At 42.5% G+C, this 22,329-nt stretch overlaps 1 protein-coding gene across 4 annotated transcripts in view; it reads right to left on the reverse strand.

Moving 5' to 3' along the window:
- Positions 1-22,329, reverse strand: part of dnm2a (dynamin 2a) — a 116,789-nt gene that overhangs the window by 6,453 nt on the left and 88,007 nt on the right. For all 4 annotated transcript variants that reach the window (XM_061982096.1, XM_061982095.1, XM_061982094.1 and 1 more), the window contains 3 exons: positions 8,975-9,085; positions 3,036-3,145; positions 184-295 (listed from right to left, as the gene is read on the reverse strand). In XM_061982096.1, coding sequence (XP_061838080.1) covers positions 184-295; positions 3,036-3,145; positions 8,975-9,085 — 333 coding nt within the window. The remainder of the gene's footprint in view (positions 1-183; positions 296-3,035; positions 3,146-8,974; positions 9,086-22,329) is intronic.

Genomic DNA, 22,329 nt, shown 5'->3' on the forward strand with positions numbered 1-22,329 from the left:
GGACCACTCAAAAACGGTGGAAATATGTAGATTGTAAAAACTGTCCAGCAAGAGGTAAAAATGGGGCTTTGGAAAACTGAAAAAATTGTTTGGCCAATGCATTTTCAATTGTCAAAATTGTAGGAAAATAGAGTAAAAAAGCATGTTTATTGTTGTGATTGTAGTGGTGGACAAGGATCTAACCTGGTCCTTCTCCGGGTAAACTCCGGCCCTGAGGAATGACGCCTTCCAGCTGTCCACATCATCTTGAGAGTCGCACGCCAGCTCTATCTGCCGTAGGTCCTTGTACACGTTCCTGCACACGTACATAAACACACAACATTGTACACGTTCCTGCACACTTACATAAACGCACAACATTGTACACGTTCCTGCACACGTACATAAACACACAACATTGTACACGTTCCTGCACACGTACATAAACACACAACATTGTACACGTTCCTGCACACGTACATAAACACACAACATTGTACACGTTCCTGCACACGTACATAAACACACAACATTGTACACGTTCCTGCACACGTACATAAACACAAAACATTGTACACGTTCCTGCACACGTACATAAACACACAACATTGTACACGTTCCTGCACACGTACATAAACACACAACATTGTACACGTTCCTGCACACGTACATGAACACACAACATTGTACACGTTCCTGCACACGTACATAAACACACATTGTACACGTTCCTGCACACGTACATAAACACACAACATTGTACACGTTCCTGCACACGTACATGAACACACAACATTGTACACGTTCCTGCACACGTACATAAACACACAACATTGTACACGTTCCTGCACACGTACATAAACACACAACATTGTACACGTTCCTGCACACGTACATAAACACACAACATTGTACACGTTCCTGCACACGTACATAAACGCACAACATCGTACACGTTCCTGCACACGTACATAAACACACAACATTGTACACGTACATAAACACACAACATTGTACACGTTCCTGCACACGTACATAAACACACAACATTGTACACGTTCCTGCACACGTACATAAACGCACAACATTGTACACGTTCCTGCACACGTACATAAACACAAAACATTGTACACGTTCCTTCATACGTACATAAACACACAACATTGTACACGTTCCTGCACACGTACATAAAAACACAACATTGTACACGTTCCTGCACACGTACATAAACACACAACATTGTACACGTTCCTGCACACGTACATAAACACACAACATTGTACACGTTCCTGCACACGTACATAAACACACAACATTGTACACGTTCCTGCACACGTACATAAACACACAACATTGTACACGTTCCTGCACACGTACATAAACACACAACATTGTACACGTTCCTGCACACGTACATAAACACAAAACATTGTACCCGTTCCTGCACACGTACATAAACAAACATTGTACACGTTCCTTCACACGTACATAAACACACAACATTGTACACGTTCCTGCACACGTACATAAACACACAACATTGTACACGTTCCTTCATACGTACATAAACACACAACAATGTACACGTTCCTTCATACGTACATAAACACACAACATTGTACACGTTCCTTCATACGTACATAAACACACAACATTGTACACGTTCCTTCATACGTACATAAACACAAAACATTGTACACGTACATAAACACACAACATTGTACACGTTCCTTCACACGTACATAAACACACAACATTGTACACGTTCCTGCACACGTACATAAACACACAACATTGTACACGTTCCTGCACACGTACATAAACGCACAACATCGTACACGTTCCTGCACACGTACATAAACACACAACATTGTACACGTACATAAACACACAACATTGTACACGTTCCTGCACACGTACATAAACACACAACATTGTACACGTTCCTGCACACGTACATAAACGCACAACATTGTACACGTTCCTGCACACGTACATAAACACAAAACATTGTACACGTTCCTTCATACGTACATAAACACACAACATTGTACACGTTCCTGCACACGTACATAAAAACACAACATTGTACACGTTCCTGCACACGTACATAAACACACAACATTGTACACGTTCCTTCACACGTACATAAACACACAACATTGTACACGTTCCTGCACACGTACATAAACACACAACATTGTACACGTACATAAACACACAACATTGTACACGTTCCTGCACACGTACATAAACACACAACATTGTACACGTTCCTGCACACGTACATAAACACACAACATTGTACACGTTCCTGCACACGTACATAAACACACAACATTGTACACATTCCTGCACACGTACATAAACGCACAACATTGTACGCGTTCCTGCACACGTACATAAACACACAACATTGTACACGTTCCTGCACACGAACATAAACACACAACATTGTACACGTTCCTGCACACGTACATAAACACACAACATTGTACACGTTCCTGCACACGTACATAAACACACAACATTGTACACGTTCCTGCACACGTACATAAACACACAACATGGTACACGTTCCTGCACACGTACATAAACACACAACATTGTACACGTTCCTGCACACGTACATAAACACACAACATTGTACACGTTCCTGCACACGTACATAAACGCACAACATCGTACACGTTCCTGCACACGTACATAAACACACAACATTGTACACGTACATAAACACACAACATTGTACACGTTCCTGCACACGTACATAAACACACAACATTGTACACGTTCCTGCACACGTACATAAACGCACAACATTGTACACGTTCGTGCACACGTACATAAACACACAACATTGTACACGTTCCTGCACACGTACATAAACACACAACATTGTACACGTTCCTGCACACGTACATAAACACACAACATTGTACACGTTCCTGCACACGTACATAAACACACAACATTGTACACGTTCCTGCACACGTACATAAACACACAACATTGGCACACTTCTAGATAAGACCAAGAGTCAGCGGGCAACTGACCTCTGCTCAGTGTTGAAGATTGCAAAGATGTGCTTTGTGGACATGAAACCTTTCTCCACATCTCTGATCTTCAGGTTGTCCAGAGGCAGCATGTACTTCTTTTCTTTCTCCTGACAGGAAAAAAATTTTAAAAATTTTACACAAAGTATACAAAGTCAAATAATGGTCACTGCTCGAAAAGGATCTAACATAATAGTGAGAGTCCAGTCCATAGTGGATCTAACATAATAGTGTGAGAGTCCAGTCCATAGTGGATCTAACATAATAGTGTGAGAGTCCAGTCCATAGTGGATCTAACATAATAGTGAGAGTCCAGTCCATAGTGGATCTAACATAATAGTGAGAGAGTCCAGTCCATAGTGGATCTAACATAATAGTGTGAGAGTCCAGTCCATAGTGGATCTAACATAATAGTGTGAGAGTCCAGTCCATAGTGGATCTAACATAATAGTGAGAGTCCAGTCCATAGTGGATCTCACAGCTTACCTGCCCGCCACCCCTGTTGCCGGGGGCGCGTAACAGGGGTCACTCCGCGCGCAGTGCGCTCACGAAAGGGGTGGGGCTCACCCTGGTTGATATAGACAGCAGGACGGTGGCCATGGAAGTCGGAACCCGCTAAGGAGTGTGTAACAACCCACCTGCCGAATCAACTAGCCCTGAAAATGGATGGCGCTGGAGCGTCGGGCCCATACCCGGCAGCGAGACGTGCTTGGAGGTGCGCTCAGCGCGGCTCCCATATGATTGCGCACTGGTGTGCGTCTGGGTCGTGACAGTGTGGATCGCGAATGTCTGTGCTACATTGGATCAGTCTCCTTTCTTTAACAGGCAAAAGCTTTATAACCTCACTAATGCCTTGCATCATCTATATTAGATATATAACAACGGGCGGGTGCGGTTCTGATCAAATGTTATATCGGGTGGATGGCGGATGGTTGACGACTTTTTGATGCGGTTGCGGATGAAATAATTGCCTATCCGCGCATCTCTAATATATATATATATATATTCCCTGCGCACTAATTGACTGAAAGAGCACGCACTTGGTGCGATGATGTCATGTTATCGATGGAAAAATGCATTTTTAGACAATATGATTTGCCTGAGCGGCTAGGAGACCCCGAGAGTAACAAGCGCTTGCCTTGTTGCCTTTTCATTAAGAAAAATAAACTAGTTTTAGTATAAGTTTGCTGGTTTCAAGAAATGTAATGCCGAGCGCATATCATTATGTCAAGATGATGGCACTAGCATTTAAGAATATTTTTCAACATACTGAGAAAAAATGTATCATATTTGTTTTTCTACCAAGAAAAGTGCACTTGTTATTAGTGAGAATATACTTATTTTAAGGTAATTTGGGGTTCATTGAGGTTGATTTGACTTGTTTTGGAAAGTCTTGAGAAGCATAATTTTGTTGTTCTATTGGCAGATAATTTTGCTTAGTTCAAGTAAAATATCCCTAATTTTTGTATTTTTTTCCCCTTGTTTTTGAACACTGACTTTTTGCAGTGCAGCATGATAACATGAATGTGCAGTAAATGAGTGTCACCGTGGTGATGCACCGTAAAGTACACGCAAAATCCTCATTTAAATGAGGCGGTCTGCACCACTTTACGATTGCACACGCAGTGTTGGCAAACCGCACATTGTCCACGCTAGTGATGGGTCCGGCAACACCCGATGCATCGGCGCATGCGTCGAGCTCATAGAGCAAAACCCTGTGTCGGTGCGCGTACCGCTTTTAGAAAGTCACGTGACCGATCATGAGCTGTTTTGGTCACGTGACCGATACGCCAACTGTGTCGCCTCCTCTGTGCCCTGTGAGCGGCTCTTTTCTACAGCCGGAGAAATAATAACTAAGAAGAGAAATCGTCTAAAATGTAATACGTCGGAAAAACTTTTTTTTTTTTTTTTTTTATAAAAATGTGTAAAAAAATAAAATTAAAACAATTCCCAGTCCACAATCATCCACAACACGTTCTCTTAGATTTCCATGTTATGATACATGTTCACATTATTTATTGACTGTATCTAAAAAAAGAGAAAAATATATTTTTATTTAAATGAAGATATGAAATAATCCTAAATGAAATACAATGACTTGGTTTATATTATTGTATATACTAGGGCAGGGGTCACCAACGCGGTGCCCGCGGTCACCAGGTAGCCCGTAAGGACCAGATCAGTCGCCCGCTGGCCTGTTCTAAAAATAGCTCAAAGAGCAGCACTTACCAGTGAGCTGCCTCTATTTTTTAAATTGTATTTATTTACTAGCAAGCTGGTCTCGCTTTGCTCGACATTTTTAATTCTAAAAGAGACAAAACTCAAATTTGAAAATCCAAGAAAATATTTTAAAGACTTGATCTTCACTTGGAATAAGCGGTAGAAAATGGATGGATGGATGGGTCTTCACTTGTTTAAATAAATTCATTTATTTTTTTACTTTGCTTCTTATTACTTTTAGAAATACAATTTTAGAGAAAAAATACAACCTTAAAAATGATTTTAGGATTTTTAAACAAATATACCTTTTTACCTTTTAAATTTCTTCCTCTTCTTTCCTGACAATTTAAATCAATGTTCAAGTAAAAAAATGTTTTTTATTATTCTAAAGAATAATAAATATTTTAGCTTCTGGTTTTTCGACGAAGAATATTTGTGAAATATTTCTTCAAACTTACTATGATTAAAATTCAAAAAAATTATTCTGGCAAATCTAGAAAATCTGTAGAATCAAATTTAATTCTTATTTCAAAGTATTTTGAATGTCTTTTTAAATTTTTGTTCTGGAAAATCTCGAAGAAATACTGATTTGTCTTTGTTAGAAATATAGCTTGGTCCAATTTGTTAAATATTCTAACAAAGTGCAGATTGGATTTTAACCAATTTAAAAACATGTCATCAAAATTCTAAAATGTATCTTAATCAGGAAAAATGACTAATGATGTTCCATAAATTCTTTTTTAAATTTTTTCAAAAAGATTCAAATTAGCTAGTTTTTCTCTTCTTTTTGTCGGTTGAATTTTGAATTTTAAAGAGTCGAAATTGAAGATAAACTCTGTTTCAAAATTTTATTTTAATTTTTTTCGTGTTTTCTCCTCTTTTAAACCGTTCAATTAAGTGTTTTTTTCATCATTTATTCTCTACAAAAAACCTTCCGTAAAAGGGAAAAAAAATGTACGACGGAATGACAGACAGAAATACCCATTTTTTTTATATATATTAATTTATTTATTTAGCTATTCTTGTTTAAATCACACTTACGTGTAACTTACAAATGACAATATATTTATTTATTTAAGTGTGTATCAAACTGGTAGCCCTTCGCATTAATCAGTACCCAAGAAGTAGTTTTTGGTTTCAAAAAGGTTGGTGACCCCTGTACTAGGGCATCAAATCAGTGTCAGTTGAGTCGGTCCATAGGTTGCCTGTAGGGATTTTTAATGTCCAGCAGATGTCAGTATTTAGTGACACAGTATCGACACAGTCGAATCCGAACCTCGGATTCAGGAGGAACAGTGTGGTTTTCGTCCTGGTCGTGGAACTGTGGACCAGCTCTATACTCTCGGCAGGGTCCTTGAGGGTGCATGGGAGTTTGCCCAACCAGTCTACATGTGCTTTGTGGACTTGGAGAAGGCATTCGACCGTGTACCCCGGGAAGTCCTGTGGGGAGTGCTCAGAGAGTATGGGGTAACAGACTGTCTTATTGTGGCAGTTCGCTCCCTGTATGATCAGTGTCAGAGCTTGGTCCGCATTGCCGGCAGTAAGTCGGACACGTTTCCAGTGAGGGTTGGACTCCGCCAAGGCTGCCCTTTGTCACCCATTCTGTTCATAACCTTTATGGACAGAATTTCTAGGCGCAGTCAAGGCGTTGAGGGGATCTGGTTTGGTGGCTGCAGGATTAGGTCTCTGCTATTTGCAGATGATGTGGTCCTGATGGCTTCCTCCGGCCAAGATCTTCAGCTCTCACTGGATCGGTTCGCAGCCGAGTGTGAAGCGACTGGGATGAGAATCAGCACCTCCAAGTCCGAGTCCATGGTTCTCTCCCGGAAAAGGGTGGAGTGCCATCTCCGGGTTGGGGAGGAGATCTTGCCCCAAGTGGAGGAGTTCAAGTACCTTGGAGTCTTGTTCACGAGTGGGGGAAGAGTGGATCGTGAGATCGACAGGCGGATCGGTGCGGCGTCTTCAGTAATGCGGACGCTGTATCGATCCGTTGTGGTGAAAAAGGAGCTGAGCCGGAAGGCAAAGCTCTCGATTTACCGGTCGATCTACGTTCCCATCCTCACCTATGGTCATGAGCTTTGGGTCATGACCGAAAGGACAAGATCACGGGTACAAGCGGCCGAAATGAGTTTCCTCCGCCGAGTGGCGGGGTTCTCCCTTAGAGATAGGGTGAGAAGCTCTGTCATTCGGGGGGAGCTCAAAGTAAAGCCGCTGCTCCTCCACATGGAGAGGAGCCAGATGAGGTGGTTCGGGCATCTGGTCAGGATGCCACCCGAACGCCTCCCTAAGGAAGGTGTTTAGGGCACGTCCGACCGGTAGGAGGCCACGGGGAAGACCCAGGACACGCTGGGAAAACTATCTCTCCCGGCTGGCCTGGGAACGCCTCGGGATCCCCCGGGAGGAGCTGGACGAAGTGGCTGGGGAGAGGGAAGTCGGGGTTTCCCTGCTTAGGCTGCTGCCCCCGCGACCCGACCTCGGATAAGCGGAAGAAGATGGATGGATGGATGGAGTATCGACACAGTATCAATACAGTTTTGCAATGTGTCAAAACGCTTCATGACGCCTCATCAACCGCTATTTCATAGATTGCACGTGCTGTTTAACGTCTGGTATGTGGATCTTAGTAAATCAGTCCACTGTATTACTGTTTATTTGCTGGGATTATGTTAGAAAAAATAATATTTATACAGGTAAATCCTTTACTGTACCCCGGTGACTAGCAGTCTGTGATGTTATGCAGTATTTCTTCTTTTGACCGTGAGATTGATGCAAAAAAAAAAACAGGCGTGATCAGTGAGGGTTGGGGGCAGGGAAGAAAACAGAAAAGCATGAAGGAGTTGGGGGTTGATGGGGGTGCCAGCTTTCACTGGTGAGAAGGGACATCTGGAAGCATTTAAGTCCGCAGAGCTCCACCGTTACATCACTCAACTACGCACGCGTGAACACTTAAGCAACATACATGAGTCTACATCTTAACGTGACCATGTTGCGGGATGTCGGGAGTGCAAGCAAACATTTTGGTCCAACAGTCCAAACGTAAAAAAGGGGCAAGCGCATACATACACACACACACAAATACAAACTATCCCCTCCCCATCGGCCCCCCTAACCCTAGTACGATTTCCTGCAAATTCCAAAGTCGGATTCCGGCTGGAAGACTTCAGCCCGCCTGCCACGTCAGTTTGCCTTCCAACGTCCTCCCGCTCACGTCGGCGCTCTCTCCCGCCTCTTTTTTTTTTTTTTACTTTTTGGGCCATCGAGAAAAGTGCAACGTGTTCAGTCAGCGTTTGGGACGAACGGACCACGGCTGTAGCTCGAAGGCATCGTTTCACTGCATCGAAGACTTGATGGGAGCGAGGCCCCAGGAGGACGACAGAGTGGTGTGTAGCACATTTACCTTCTTACTTTTATGTGTCATTCATTCAACTAATTAGACTCTTATTGCATTTCTTCAGTTTGTGTGAAATAGTGCACGTACGGTGACTTCTGTATGTGCCTTTTTGGCCCCAGGTGTTGTCCTAAAGGTAATGTTTAATCCCTGTGTACTCTGTTCCAAGTAACGAAGGCGGCCACAGTGACCTCGGGGTCCTTCCTCCCGTCGAAGGCCTCGTCACCCCCCCGCCTGCCCAGTGTTCAGACTACCTGTTCATCCGGCTAAAGCTGAACAGTAGTCTGCACATTGGTTAGGCTGGGCTGGGACACACACACACACATCTTACCTCCTCGTCTTTGTACCAGGACAAGGCCTCTGCTGTAAGGATGAACCAGTACTCCTTGGAGCCCCCCTTCATGATGCTGATGTTGATCGTTAGCCAGCCTTTCCTGATCACCTGATCAGAGGAATAGGTAAAAAAAAGAGGATTTGTCAGGGTGGAGGAAAACCGCTCTGTAACGTGAGGAGCCTGACTGCATGATGTGGATGACACGAATAAAAGCTTACCGACTTACCTGCGCGCTCACTTCTGTTTTATATCCTACATCAAACACCTCATCTTTACATTTGTGTTATGACAAGGAGGCGGAGAAAAGACACATGTGCATGCATGAGAATGTGTGTACACAGATTAGTCTTCTTTCATTCCTCATGTGATCAAAAACAGCAGTAGCAATTTTAGTACATTAGTGTCGCCATTCGAACAAAATGCTGAGCTCGTGGGTTTAATATCTGAAAATCAGCAATATGCATACCTGCCAACTTTTGAAATCAAAATGATTGATTGCATTCAGACAGGTTAAAATGTGGCTAAAACCATCACTTTTCTATCAGTCACAGTGACTTTTCAAAACAAAAATATTACAGCAAAAATCATATGGGTTGATTGACATGTTTATTCTGTAAGCTAACTTCAATAGTTTGCAATTATTTTTGACAGTTAATGCCAGTTATCCTGTCAACCTTTCACAAGACTTCAATTTGTTCATTGAAAGTATAAACACTTTTTACAGTAAACAAATGGTAAAACAGTACTAAACAATTCCATTAAAAAAAAAAAATTGGTGTCATTATTAACTTTCTGTCCAAGCTTGTATAATCTACTGCCTTGTTCAATTGTAAAAAAAATATTCTGTGCCTAAAATTCACATTTCTATCACAATTATCATACTGTAAACATGGTAAGCTAACTTCATTAAAATTAATAGTCCTGTCAATAGCATGGAATTACAATTCAAATGTAGTTTTTTTGTAAGCCTTTCAAAAGAATTCAAAATATGAAAAATGAATGAAAATTAATTGAAGCCATCAGACACTTGAAAAGTGGCACATCACATCTCTAATGTAATCATTTGAACTTTTCAACAGAAATAGCACTGCAAAAATATTAAGGACATACTTCTGTATTTTGGTAGTTATGCTGTCAACATTTAACAAGATTTCTTCAACTTGGACTTGAAAGCATAAATACCGTATTTTCCGCACTATAAGGCGCACCTAAAAACCACAGATTTTCTCAAAAGCTGACAGTGCGCCTTATAACCCGGTGCGCTTTATATATGGATAAATATTAAGATTCATTTTCATAAAGTTTCGGTCTCGTAACTACGGTAAACAGCCGCCATCTTTTTTCTCGGTAGAACAGGAAGTGCTTCTTCTTCTACGCAAGCAACCGCCCCCATAGAACAGGAAGCGCTTCTTCTTCTACTGTAAGCAACCACTCGCCCGCGTAGAAGAAGAAAAAGCGCGCGGATATTACCGTACGTTTCATTTCCTTTGTGTGTTTACATCTGTAAAGACCACAAAATGGCTCCTACTAAACGACAGGGATCCGGTTCATGAAAAGACGCAATCTCTCCATCCGCACACGGATTACTATTTCACAGCAACTGATATTCCTGTGAACCGCACTGTGGATACAACGGGAGCACGTACGGTGAATATTCGCACCACAGGGAATGAGAAGTCATCCTTCACTGTGGTTCTAGCTTGCCATGCTAATGGCCAGAAACTTCCACCCATGGTGATATTCAAAAGGAAGACCTTGCCAAAAGAGACCTTTCCAGCCGGCGTCATCATAAAAGCTAACTCGAAGGGATGGATGAAGAAAAGATGAGCGAGTGGTTAAGGTAAGTTTAAGTTTACGCGAAGAGGCCGGGTGGCTTTTTTCACGCAGCTTCGTCCATGTTGATATACGACTCCATGCGCGCCCACATCACGCTGGTTTTAATATATTATTAAAGTTTGACTGACCTATTTGACTGTTTTTTTGACATTCCTTTAGCGCAGTTAGATGCGGCTTACAACACGGGGCGGCTTATAGGTGGACAAAGTTTTGAAATATGCCGTTCATTGAAGGCGCGGCTTATAACCCAGGGCGCCTTATGGTGCGGAAAATACGGTAGTATAAACACTTTTAACAGTATAACAGTACTAAACAATTCCAATAGATAACATTGGTGTCATTACCTTTTTGTGGCTAAAATCCATACTTAGCAACGGCATTAGACTTGTGTTTTTTTGTCCCAACGTGGTCTTTTACATCGCTAATTCCTCCGTGTCCGATCGAAAAATCTTGTCTGCACAAGGTGCAATTCGCGTAGTTTTCACCCTTTTTGGAACGGATAATTATTCCCGGATAGGCTTTTGAATATTCTTCACGGAATGACTGCAGTTTTCTTTTCGGTTTAAGACTCGTTTGCGATTTTTTTCTCCGGCTGATTCCGTGATCGTTCGCTCGTTTGGAAACAATGGCAACAGGTGCCTCGTGCTTGGCAGCGGTGCTATAAATAGCCTCGCGCATGGCATTCGGAATGGCTCGATAGGAAGTTACGGGAAGCAGTGTCGATTGTCATTGTTGTTACGCGATTTCGTGAATAAACCTTAAAAAAAAAAAAGTTTTTTTAATTAATGAAAAACCGTATTTTTTATCACTGCAACCGTAACCCGGAATAGGTTGATGAAAACCGTACTAATTACGGGAAAACCGGAGTAGTTGGCAGGTATGTGTATGTAATAGTATGATATCACCTCATATTGATCTCCTTTGGCATTTGGTGCCACTTAACCCACATGACCCTCCTAGCTGGTGGTGCGCGATAAATTCTGAGCGGGCAGCAGAGGTAGCCTAGTTTAGTTCCGTTTTGTAGTTACGTTATAGCATCCGAAAAAAAAATCCAAACATTTCAAAGCAAGACTGAAGTTTTTGCATGTTTTAAATAAAACATTAACAGACTTTTAAGACCCTTCAAAACTGTATTTAATACCTTTTATGATATTTTAGTACAATTTTAGACATTTTATGGCCATGAATTCAAATTGTTGGATGTAAGGCTTTTTAAGACATTTTAAGACCCCGCAGATACCCTGAAATTGATTATTTATACATTTTAATTATTATGATAATGCTTACTTGCCAACTTTTGAAATCAGAAAAACCTAGTAGCCAGGGTCCAGGGGCCGTAGGTCCAGGACAAAGTCCTGGTGGGGGGTTCAGGCTTCGCCCCCCGACGCAAAATGATTATTAGCATTCAGACAGGTTAAAATGTTGCTAAAACCATCACTTTTCTATCAGTCACAGTGACTTTTCAAAACAAAAATATTACAGCAAAAATCATATGGGTTGATTGACATGTTTATTCTGTAAGCTAACTTCAATAGTTTGAAATTATTTTGACAGTTAATGCCAGTTATCCTGTCAACCTTTCACAAGACTTCAATTTGTTAATTGAAAGTATAAACACTTTTTACAGTAAACAAATGGTAAAACAGTACTAAACAATTCCATTAAAAAAAAAAAATTGGTGTCATTATTAACTTTCTGTCCAAGCTTGTATAATCTACTGCCTTGTTCAATTGTAAAAAAAATATTCGGTGCCTAAAATTCACATTTCTATCACAATTATCATACTGTAAACATGGTAAGCTAACTTCATTAAAATTAATAGTCCTGTCAATAGCATGGAATTACAATTCAAATGTAGTTTTTTTGTAAGCCTTTCAAAAGAATTCAAAATATGAAAAATGAATGAAAATTAATTGAAGCCATCAGACACTTGAAAAGTGGCACATCACATCTCTAATGTAATCATTTGAACTTTTCAACAGAAATAGCACTGCAAAAATATTAAGGACATACTTCTGTATTTTGGTAGTTATGCTGTCAACATTTAACAAGATTTCTTCAACTTGGACTTGAAAGCATAAATACCGTATTTTCCGCACTATAAGGCGCACCTAAAAACCACACATTTTCTCAAAAGCTGACAGTGCGGCTTATAACCCGGTGCGCTTTATATATGGATAAATATTAAGATTCATTTTCATAAAGTTTCGGTCTCGTAACTACGGTAAACAGCCGCCATCTTTTTTCCCGGTAGAACAGGAAGCGCTTCTTCTTCTACGCAAGCAACCGCCAAGGTAAGCACCCGCCCCCATAGAACAGGAAGCGCTTCTTCTTCTACTGTAAGCAACCACCCGCCCGCGTAGAAGAAGAAGAAGCGCGCGGATATTACCGTACGTTTCATTTCCTTTGTGTGTTTACATCTGTAAAGACCACAAAATGGCTCCTACTAAACGACAGGGATCCGGTTCATGAAAAGACGCAATCTCTCCATCCGCACACGGATTACTATTTCACAGCAACTGATATTCCTGTGAACCGCACTGTGGATACAACGGGAGCACGTACGCTGAATATTCGCACCACAGGGAATGAGAAGTCAAACTTCACTGTGGTTCTAGCTTGCCATGCTAATGGCCAGAAACTTCCACCCATGGTGATATTCAAAAGGAAGACCTTGCCAAAAGAGACCTTTCCAGCCGGCGTCATCATAAAAGCTAACTCGAAGGGATGGATGAAGAAAAGATGAGCGAGTGGTTAAGGTAAGTTTAAGTTTACGCGAAGAGGCCGGGTGGCTTTTTTCACGCAGCTCCGTCCATGTTGATATACGACTCCATGCGCGCCCACATCACGCTGGTTTTAATATATTATTAAAGTTTGACTGACCTATTTGACTGTTTTTTTGACATTCCTTTAGCGCAGTTAGATGCGGCTTACAACACGGGGCGGCTTATAGGTGGACAAAGTTTTGAAATATGCCGTTCATTGAAGGCGCGGCTTATAACCCAGGGCGCCTTATGGTGCGGAAAATACGGTAGTATAAACACTTTTAACAGTATAACAGTACTAAACAATTCCAATAGATAACATTGGTGTCATTACCTTTTTGTGGCTAAAATCCAAATTTAGCAACGGCATTAGACTTGTGTTTTTTTGTCCCAACGTGGTCTTTTACGTCGCTAATTCCTCCGTGTCCGATCGAAAAATCTTGTCTGCACAAGGTGCGATTCGCGTAGTTTTCACCCTTTTTGGAACGGATAATTATTCCCGGATAGGCTTTTGAATATTCTTCACGGAATGACTGCGGTTTTCTTTTCGGTTTAAGACTCGTTTGCCATTTTTTTCTCCGGCTGATTCCGTGATCGTTCGCTCGTTTGGAAACAATGGCAACTGGTGCCTCGTGCTTGGCAGCGGTGCTATAAATAGCCTCGCACATGGCATTCGGAATGGCTCGATAGGAAGTTACGGGAAGCAGTGTCGATTGTCATTGTTGTTACGCGATTTCGTGAATAAAACGTTTAAAAAAATTTTTTTTTTTAATTAATGAAAAACCGTATTTTTTATCACTGCAACCGTAACCCGGAATAGGTTGATGAAAACCGTACTAATTACGGGAAAACCGGAGTAGTTGGCAGGTATGTGTATGTAATAGTATGATATCACCTCATATTGATCTCCTTTGGCATTTGGTGCCACTTAACCCACATGACCCTCCTAGCTGGTGGTGCGCGATAAATTCTGAGCGGGCAGCAGAGGTAGCCTAGTTTAGTTCCGTTTTGTAGTTACGTTATAGCATCCGAAAAAAAAATCCAAACATTTCAAAGCAAGACTGAAGTTTTTGCATGTTTTAAATAAAACATTAACAGACTTTTAAGACCCTTCAAAACTGTATTTAATACCTTTTATGATATTTTAGTACAATTTTAGACATTATATGGCCATGAATTCAAATTGTTGGATGTAAGGCTTTTTAAGACATTTTAAGACCCCGCAGATACGCTGAAATTGATTATGTATACATTTTAATTATTATGATAATGCTTACTTGCCAACTGTTGAAATCAGAAAAACCTAGTAGCCAGGGTCCAGGGGCCGCAGGCCCCAGTAGGTCCAGGACAAAGTCCTGGTGGGGGGTTCAGGTTCGCCCCCCGACGCAAAATGATTATTAGCATTCAGACAGGTTAAAATGTTGCTAAAACCATCACTTTTCTATCAGTCACAGTGACTTTTCAAAACAAAAATATTACAGCAAAAATCATATGGGTTGATTGACATGTTTATTCTGTAAGATAACTTCAATAGTTTGAAATTATTTTGACAGTTAATGCCAGTTATCCTGTCAACCTTTCACAAGACTTCCATTTGTTCATTGAAAGTATAAACACTTTGTACAGTAAACAAATGGTAAAACAGTACTAAACAATTCCATAAAAAAAACAAAATTGGTGTCATTATTAACTTTCTGTCCAAGCTTGTATAATCTACTGCCTTGTTCAATTGTAAAAAATATTCTGTGCCTAAAATTCACATTTCTATCACAATTATCATACTGTAAACATGGTAAGCTAACTTCATTAAAGTTAATAGTCCTGTCAATAGCATGGAATTACAATTCAAATGTAGTTTTTTTTGTAAGCCTTTCAAAAGAATTCAAAATATGAAAAATGAATGAAAATTAATTGAAGCCATCAGACACTTGAAAAGTGGCACATCACATCTCTAATGTAATCATTTGAACTTTTCAACAGAAATAGCACTGCAAAAATATTAAGGACATACTTCTGTATTTTGGTAGTTATGCTGTCAACATTTAACAAGATTTCTTCAACTTGGACTTGAAAGCATAAATACCGTATTTTCCGCACTATAAGGCGCACCTAAAAACCACAAATTTTCTCAAAAGCTGACAGTGCGCCTTATAACCCGGTGCGCTTTATATATGGATTAATATTAAGATTCATTTTCATAAAGTTTCGGTCTCGTAACTACAGTAAACAGCCGCCATCTTTTTTCCCGGTAGAACAGGAAGCGCTTCTTCTTCTACGCAAGCAACCGCCAAGGTAAGCACCCGCCCCCATAGAACAGGAAGCGCTTCTTCTTCTACTGTAAGCAACCACCCGCCCGCGTAGAAGAAGAAAAAGCGCGCGGATATTACCGTACGTTTCATTTCCTTTGTGTGTTTACATCTGTAAAGACCACAAAATGGCTCCTACTAAACGACAGGGATCCGGTTCATGAAAAGACGCAATCTCTCCATCCGCACACGGATTACTATTTCACAGCAACTGATATTCCTGTGAACCGCACTGTGGATACAACGGGAGCACGTACGGTGAATATTCGCACCACAGGGAATGAGAAGTCGTCCTTCACTGTGGTTCTAGCTTGCCATGCTAATGGCCAGAAACTTCCACCCATGGTGATATTCAAAAGGAAGACCTTGCCAAAAGAGACCTTTCCAGCCGGCGTCATCATAAAAGCTAACTCGAAGGGATGGATGGATGAAGAAAAGATGAGCGAGTGGTTAAGGTAAGTTTAAGTTTACGCGAAGAGGCCGGGTGGCTTTTTTCACGCAGCTCTGTCCATGTTGATATACGATTCCATGCGCGCCCACATCACGCTGGTTTTAATATATTATTAAAGTTTGACTGACCTATCTGACTGTTTTTTTGACATTCCTTTAGCGCAGTTAGATGCGGCTTATAACACGGGGCGGCTTATAGGTGGACAAAGTTTTGAAATATGCCGTTCATTGAAGGCGCGGCTTATAACCCAGGGCGCCTTATGGTGCGGAAAATACGGTAGTATAAACACTTTTAACAGTATAACAGTACTAAACAATTCCAATAGATAACATTGGTGTCATTACCTTTTTGTGGCTAAAATCCATACTTAGCAACGGCATTAGACTTGTGTTTTTTTGTCCCAACGTGGTCTTTTACATCGCTAATTCCTCCGTGTCCGATCGAAAAATCTTGTCTGCACAAGGTGCAATTCGCCTAGTTTTCACCCTTTTTGGAACGGATAATTATTCCCGGATAGGCTTTTGAATATTCTTCACGGAATGACTGCAGTTTTCTTTTCGGTTTAAGACTCGTTTGCGATTTTTTTCTCCGGCTGATTCCGTGATCGTTCGCTCGTTTGGAAACAATGGCAACTGGTGCCTCGTGCTTGGCAGCGGTGCTATAAATAGCCTCCCGCATGGCATTCGGAATGGCTCGATAGGAAGTTACGGGAAGCAGTGTCGATTGTCATTGTTGTTACGCGATTTCGTGAATAAAACGTTTAAAAAAAATTGTTTTTTTTAATTAATGAAAAACCGTATTTTTTATCACTGCAACCGTAACCCGGAATAGGTTGATGAAAACCGTACTAATTACGGGAAAACCGGAGTAGTTGGCAGGTATGTGTATGTAATAGTATGATATCACCTCATATTGATCTCCTTTGGCATTTGGTGCCACTTAACCCACATGACCCTCCTAGCTGGTGGTGCGCGATAAATTCTGAGCGGGCAGCAGAGGTAGCCTAGTTTAGTTCCGTTTTGTAGTTACGTTATAGCATCCGAAAAAAAAATCCAAACATTTCAAAGCAAGACTGAAGTTTTTGCATGTTTTAAATAAAACATTAACAGACTTTTAAGACCCTTCAAAACTGTATTTAATACCTTTTATGATATTTTAGTACAATTTTAGACATTTTATGGCCATGAATTCAAATTGTTGGATGTAAGGCCTTTTAAGACATTTTAAGACCCCGCAGATACGCTGAAATTGATTATGTATACATTTTAATTATTATGATAATGCTTACTTGCCAACTTTGAAATCAGAAAAACCTAGTAGCCAGGGTCCAGGGGCCGTAGGCCCCAGTAGGTCCAGGACAAAGTCCTGGTGGGGGGTTCAGGTTCGCCCCCGACGCAAAATGATTATTAGCATTCAGACAGGTTAAAATGTTGCTAAAACCATCACTTTTCTATCAGTCACAGTGACTTTTCAAAACAAAAATATTACAGCAAAAATCATATGGGTTGATTGACATGTTTATTCTGTAAGCTAACTTCAATAGTTTGAAATTATTTTGACAGTTAATGCCAGTTATCCTGTCAACCTTTCACAAGACTTCAATTTGTTAATTGAAAGTATAAACACTTTTTACAGTAAACAAATGGTAAAACAGTACTAAACAATTCCATAAAAAAAAAAATTGGTGTCATTATTAACTTTCTGTCCAAGCTTGTATAATCTACTGCCTTGTTCAATTGTAAAAAAAATATTCGGTGCCTAAAATTCACATTTCTATCACAATTATCATACTGTAAACATGGTAAGCTAACTTCATTAAAATTAATAGTCCTGTCAATAGCATGGAATTACAATTAAAATGTCGTTTTTTTTGTAAGCCTTTCAAAAGAATTCAAAATATGAAAAATGAATGAAAATTAATTGAAGCCATCAGACACTTGAAAAGTGGCACATCACATCTCTAATGTAATCATTTGAACTTTTCAACAGAAATAGCACTGCAAAAATATTAAGGACATACTTCTGTATTTTGGTAGTCATGCTGTCAACATTTAACAAGATTTCTTCAACTTGGACTTGAAAGCATAAATAGTATAAACACTTTTAACAGTATAACAGTACTAAACAATTCCAATAGATAACATTGGTGTCATTACCTTTTTGTTTGCTCAATTATTGCCTCCGTAAATAAAACTTCGGCATTTATCACATCCAAAGAATCTGTTTGGGCGACGAAAAACGTTGAAAGTTTTCCACTTGTATCGCTAGCAACGGCATTAGACTTGTGTTTTTTTGTCCCAATGTGGTCTTTTACATCGCTAATTCCTCCGTGTCCGATCGAAAAATCTTGTCTGCACATTCGCGTAGTTTTCACCCTTTTTGGAACGGATAATTATTCCCGGATAGGCTTTTGAATATTCTTCACGGAATGACTGCAGTTTTCTTTTCGGTTTAAGACTCGTTTGCGATTTTTCTCCGGCTGATTCTGTGATCGTTCGCTCGTTTGGAAACAATGGCAACTGGTGCCTCGTGCTTGGCAGCGGTGCTATAAATAGCCTCGCGCATGGCATTCGGAATGGCTCGATAGGAAGTTACGGGAAGCAGTGTCGATTGTCATTGTTGTTACGCGATTTCGTGAATAAAACTTAAAAAAAATAATGTTTTTTTAATTCGTGAAAAACCGTATTTTTTATCACTGCAACCGTAACCCGGAATAGGTTGATGAAAACCGTACTAATTACGGGAAAACCGGAGTAGTTGGCAGGTATGAATATGCAATAGTTCATTTTGTTCACTAAATGGATAAAGAGGGAGATAAGATCAGACTTATTTAAACAAATAATCTTCTCTTGCTTCCTCCCTCTTCATCCTTATGAGGAAAAAAATGCTCATATAGTTTGTAGGCACCAACATGAACATGGAATGGAAAGCGGGGAACATTAAAAGCTCAAATAACTTTTTTTCAGAAAGGTTTCTCTGCGGGAGCCCAGGAAAAAGACACATATGAGAAGTGTGTGTGTGCCGTTTGCTTGCACTCGGCTGACAATAAGGGACTGCAAGATTTAGAATCAAGCTGGTAAAAAAAAAATGAACCTCATTTATAAATATCCCGCAAAATTGCAGCGTCAGAGCCGTAACAGAAGTTCATCTATTTGCATGCAAAGAGGCGCCTTCACAATGTGTGCTTACTACCTACTCAGTGGCCTAGTGGTCAGAGTGTCCGCCCTGACATGGGTAGGTCGTGAGTTCAAAGTCATACCAAAGACTATAAAAATGGGACCAATTACCTCCCTGCTTGGCACTCAGCATCAAGGGTTGGAATTGAGGGGTTAAATCCCCAAAAATGATTCCCCGGGCGTGGCCACCGCTGCTGCTCATTGCTCCCCTCCCCTCCCAGGGGGTGAACAAGGGGGTGGGTCAAATTCGGAGGAAAAATTCCACCACACCTAGTGTGTGTGTGTGTGACAATCATTTCTACTTTCATCCATCCATCCATCCATCTTCTTCCGCTTATCCGAGGTCGGGTCGCAGGGGCAGCAGCCTAAGCAGGGAAGCCCAGACTTCCCTCTCCCCAGCCACTTCGTCCAGCTCCTCCCGGGGGATCCCGAGGCGTTCCCAGGCCAGCCGGGAGACATAGTCTTCCCAACGTGTCCTGGGTCTTCCCCGCGGCCTCCTACCGGTCGGACGTGCCCTAAACACCTCCCTAGGGAGGCGTTCGGGTGGCATCCTGACCAGATGCCCGAACCACCTCATCTGGCTCCTCTCCATGTGGAGGAGCAGCGGCTTTACTTTGAGCTCCCCCCGGATGACAGAGCTTCTCACCCTATCTCTAAGGGAGAGCCCCGCCACCCGGCGGAGGAAACTCATTTCGGCCGCTTGTACCCGTGATCTTGTCCTTTCGGTCATAACCCAAAGCTCATGACCATAGGTGAGGATGGGAACGTAGATCGACCGGTAAATTGAGAGCTTTGCCTTCCGGCTCAGCTCCTTCTTCACCACAACGGATCGATACAGCGTCCGCATTACTGAAGACGCCGCACCGATCCTCCTGTCGATCTCACGATCCACTCTTCCCTCACTCGTGAACAAGACTCCGAGGTACTTGAACTCCTCCACTTGGGGCAAGATCTCCTCCCCAACCCGGAGATGGCACTCCACCCTTTTCCGGGCGAGAACCATGGACTCGGACTTGGAGGTGCTGATTCTCATCCCAGTCGCTTCACACTCGGCTGCGAACCGATCCAGTGAGAGCTGAAGATCCTGGCCAGATGCCCGAACCACCTCATCTGGCTCCTCTCCATGTGGAGGAGCAGCGGCTTTACTTTGAGCTCCTCCCGGATGGCAGAGCTTCTCACCCTATCTCTAAGGGAGAGCCCCGCCACCCGGCGGAGGAAACTCATTTCGGCCGCTTGTACCCGTGATCTTGTCCTTTCGGTCATAACCCAAAGCTCATGACCATAGGTGAGGATGGGAACGTAGATCGACCGGTAAATTGAGAGCTTTGCCTTCCGGCTCAGCTCCTTCTTCACCACAACGGATCGATACAGCATCCGCATTACTGAAGACGCCGCACCGATCCGCCTGTCGATCTCACGATCCACTCTTCCCTCACTCGTGAACAAGACTCCGAGGTACTTGAACTCCTCCACTTGGGGCAAGATCTCCTCCCCAACCCGGAGATGGTGCTCCACCCTTTTCCGGGCGAGAACCATGGACTCGGACTTGGAGGTGCTGATTCTCATCCCAGTCGCTTCACACTCGGCTGCGAACCGATCCAGTGAGAGCTGAAGATCCTGGCCAGATGCCCGAACCACCTCACCTGGCTCCTCTCCATGTGGAGGAGCAGCGGCTTTACTTTGAGCTCCTCCCGGATGGCAGAGCTTCTCACCCTATCTCTAAGGGAGAGCCCCGCCACCCGGCGGAGGAAACTCATTTCGGCCGCTTGTACCCGTGATCTTGTCCTTTCGGTCATGACCCAAAGCTCATGACCATAGGTGAGGATGGGAACGTAGATCGACCGGTAAATTGAGAGCTTTGCCTTCCGGCTCAGCTCCTTCTTCACCACAACGGATCGATACAGCGTCCGCATTACTGAAGACGCCGCACCGATCCTCCTGTCGATCTCACGATCCACTCTTCCCTCACTCGTGAACAAGACTCCGAGGTACTTGAACTCCTCCACTTGGGGCAAGATCTCCTCCCCAACCCGGAGAAGGCGCTCCACCCTTTTCCGGGCGAGAACCATGGACTCGGACTTGGAGGTGCTGATTCTCATCCCAGTCGCTTCACACTCGGCTGCGAACCGATCCAGTGAGAGCTGAAGATCCTGGCCAGATGCCCGAACCACCTCATCTGGCTCCTCTCGATGTGGAGGAGCAGCGGCTTTACTTTGAGCTCCCCCCGGATGGCAGAGCTTCTCACCCTATCTCTAAGGGAGAGCCCCGCCACCCGGCGGAGGAAACTCATTTCGGCCGCTTGTACCCGTGATCTTGTCCTTTCGGTCATAACCCAAAGCTCATGACCATAGGTGAGGATGGGAACATAGATCGACCGGTAAATTGAGAGCTTTGCCTTCCGGCTCAGCTCCTTCTTCACCACAACGGATCGATACAGCGTCCGCATTACTGAAGACGCCGCACGGATCCGCCTGTCGATCTCACGATCCACTCTTCCCTCACTCGTGAACAAGACTCCGAGGTACTTGAACTCCTCCACTTGGGGCAAGATCTCCTCCCCAACCCGGAGATGGCACTCCACCCTTTTCCGGGCGAGAACCATGGACTCGGACTTGGAGGTGCTGATTCTCATCCCAGTCGCTTCACACTCGGCTGCGAACCGATCCAGTGAGAGCTGAAGATCCTGGCCAGATGAAGCCATCAGGACCACATCATCTGCAAAAAGCAGAGACCTAATCCTGCAGCCACCAAACCAGATCCCCTCAACGCCTTGACTGCGCCTACAAATTATGTCCATAAAAGTTATGAACAGAATGGG

Source organism: Nerophis lumbriciformis, linkage group LG24, assembly GCF_033978685.3.
Source record: "Nerophis lumbriciformis linkage group LG24, RoL_Nlum_v2.1, whole genome shotgun sequence".
Taxonomy (NCBI): Eukaryota; Metazoa; Chordata; class Actinopteri; order Syngnathiformes; family Syngnathidae; genus Nerophis; species Nerophis lumbriciformis.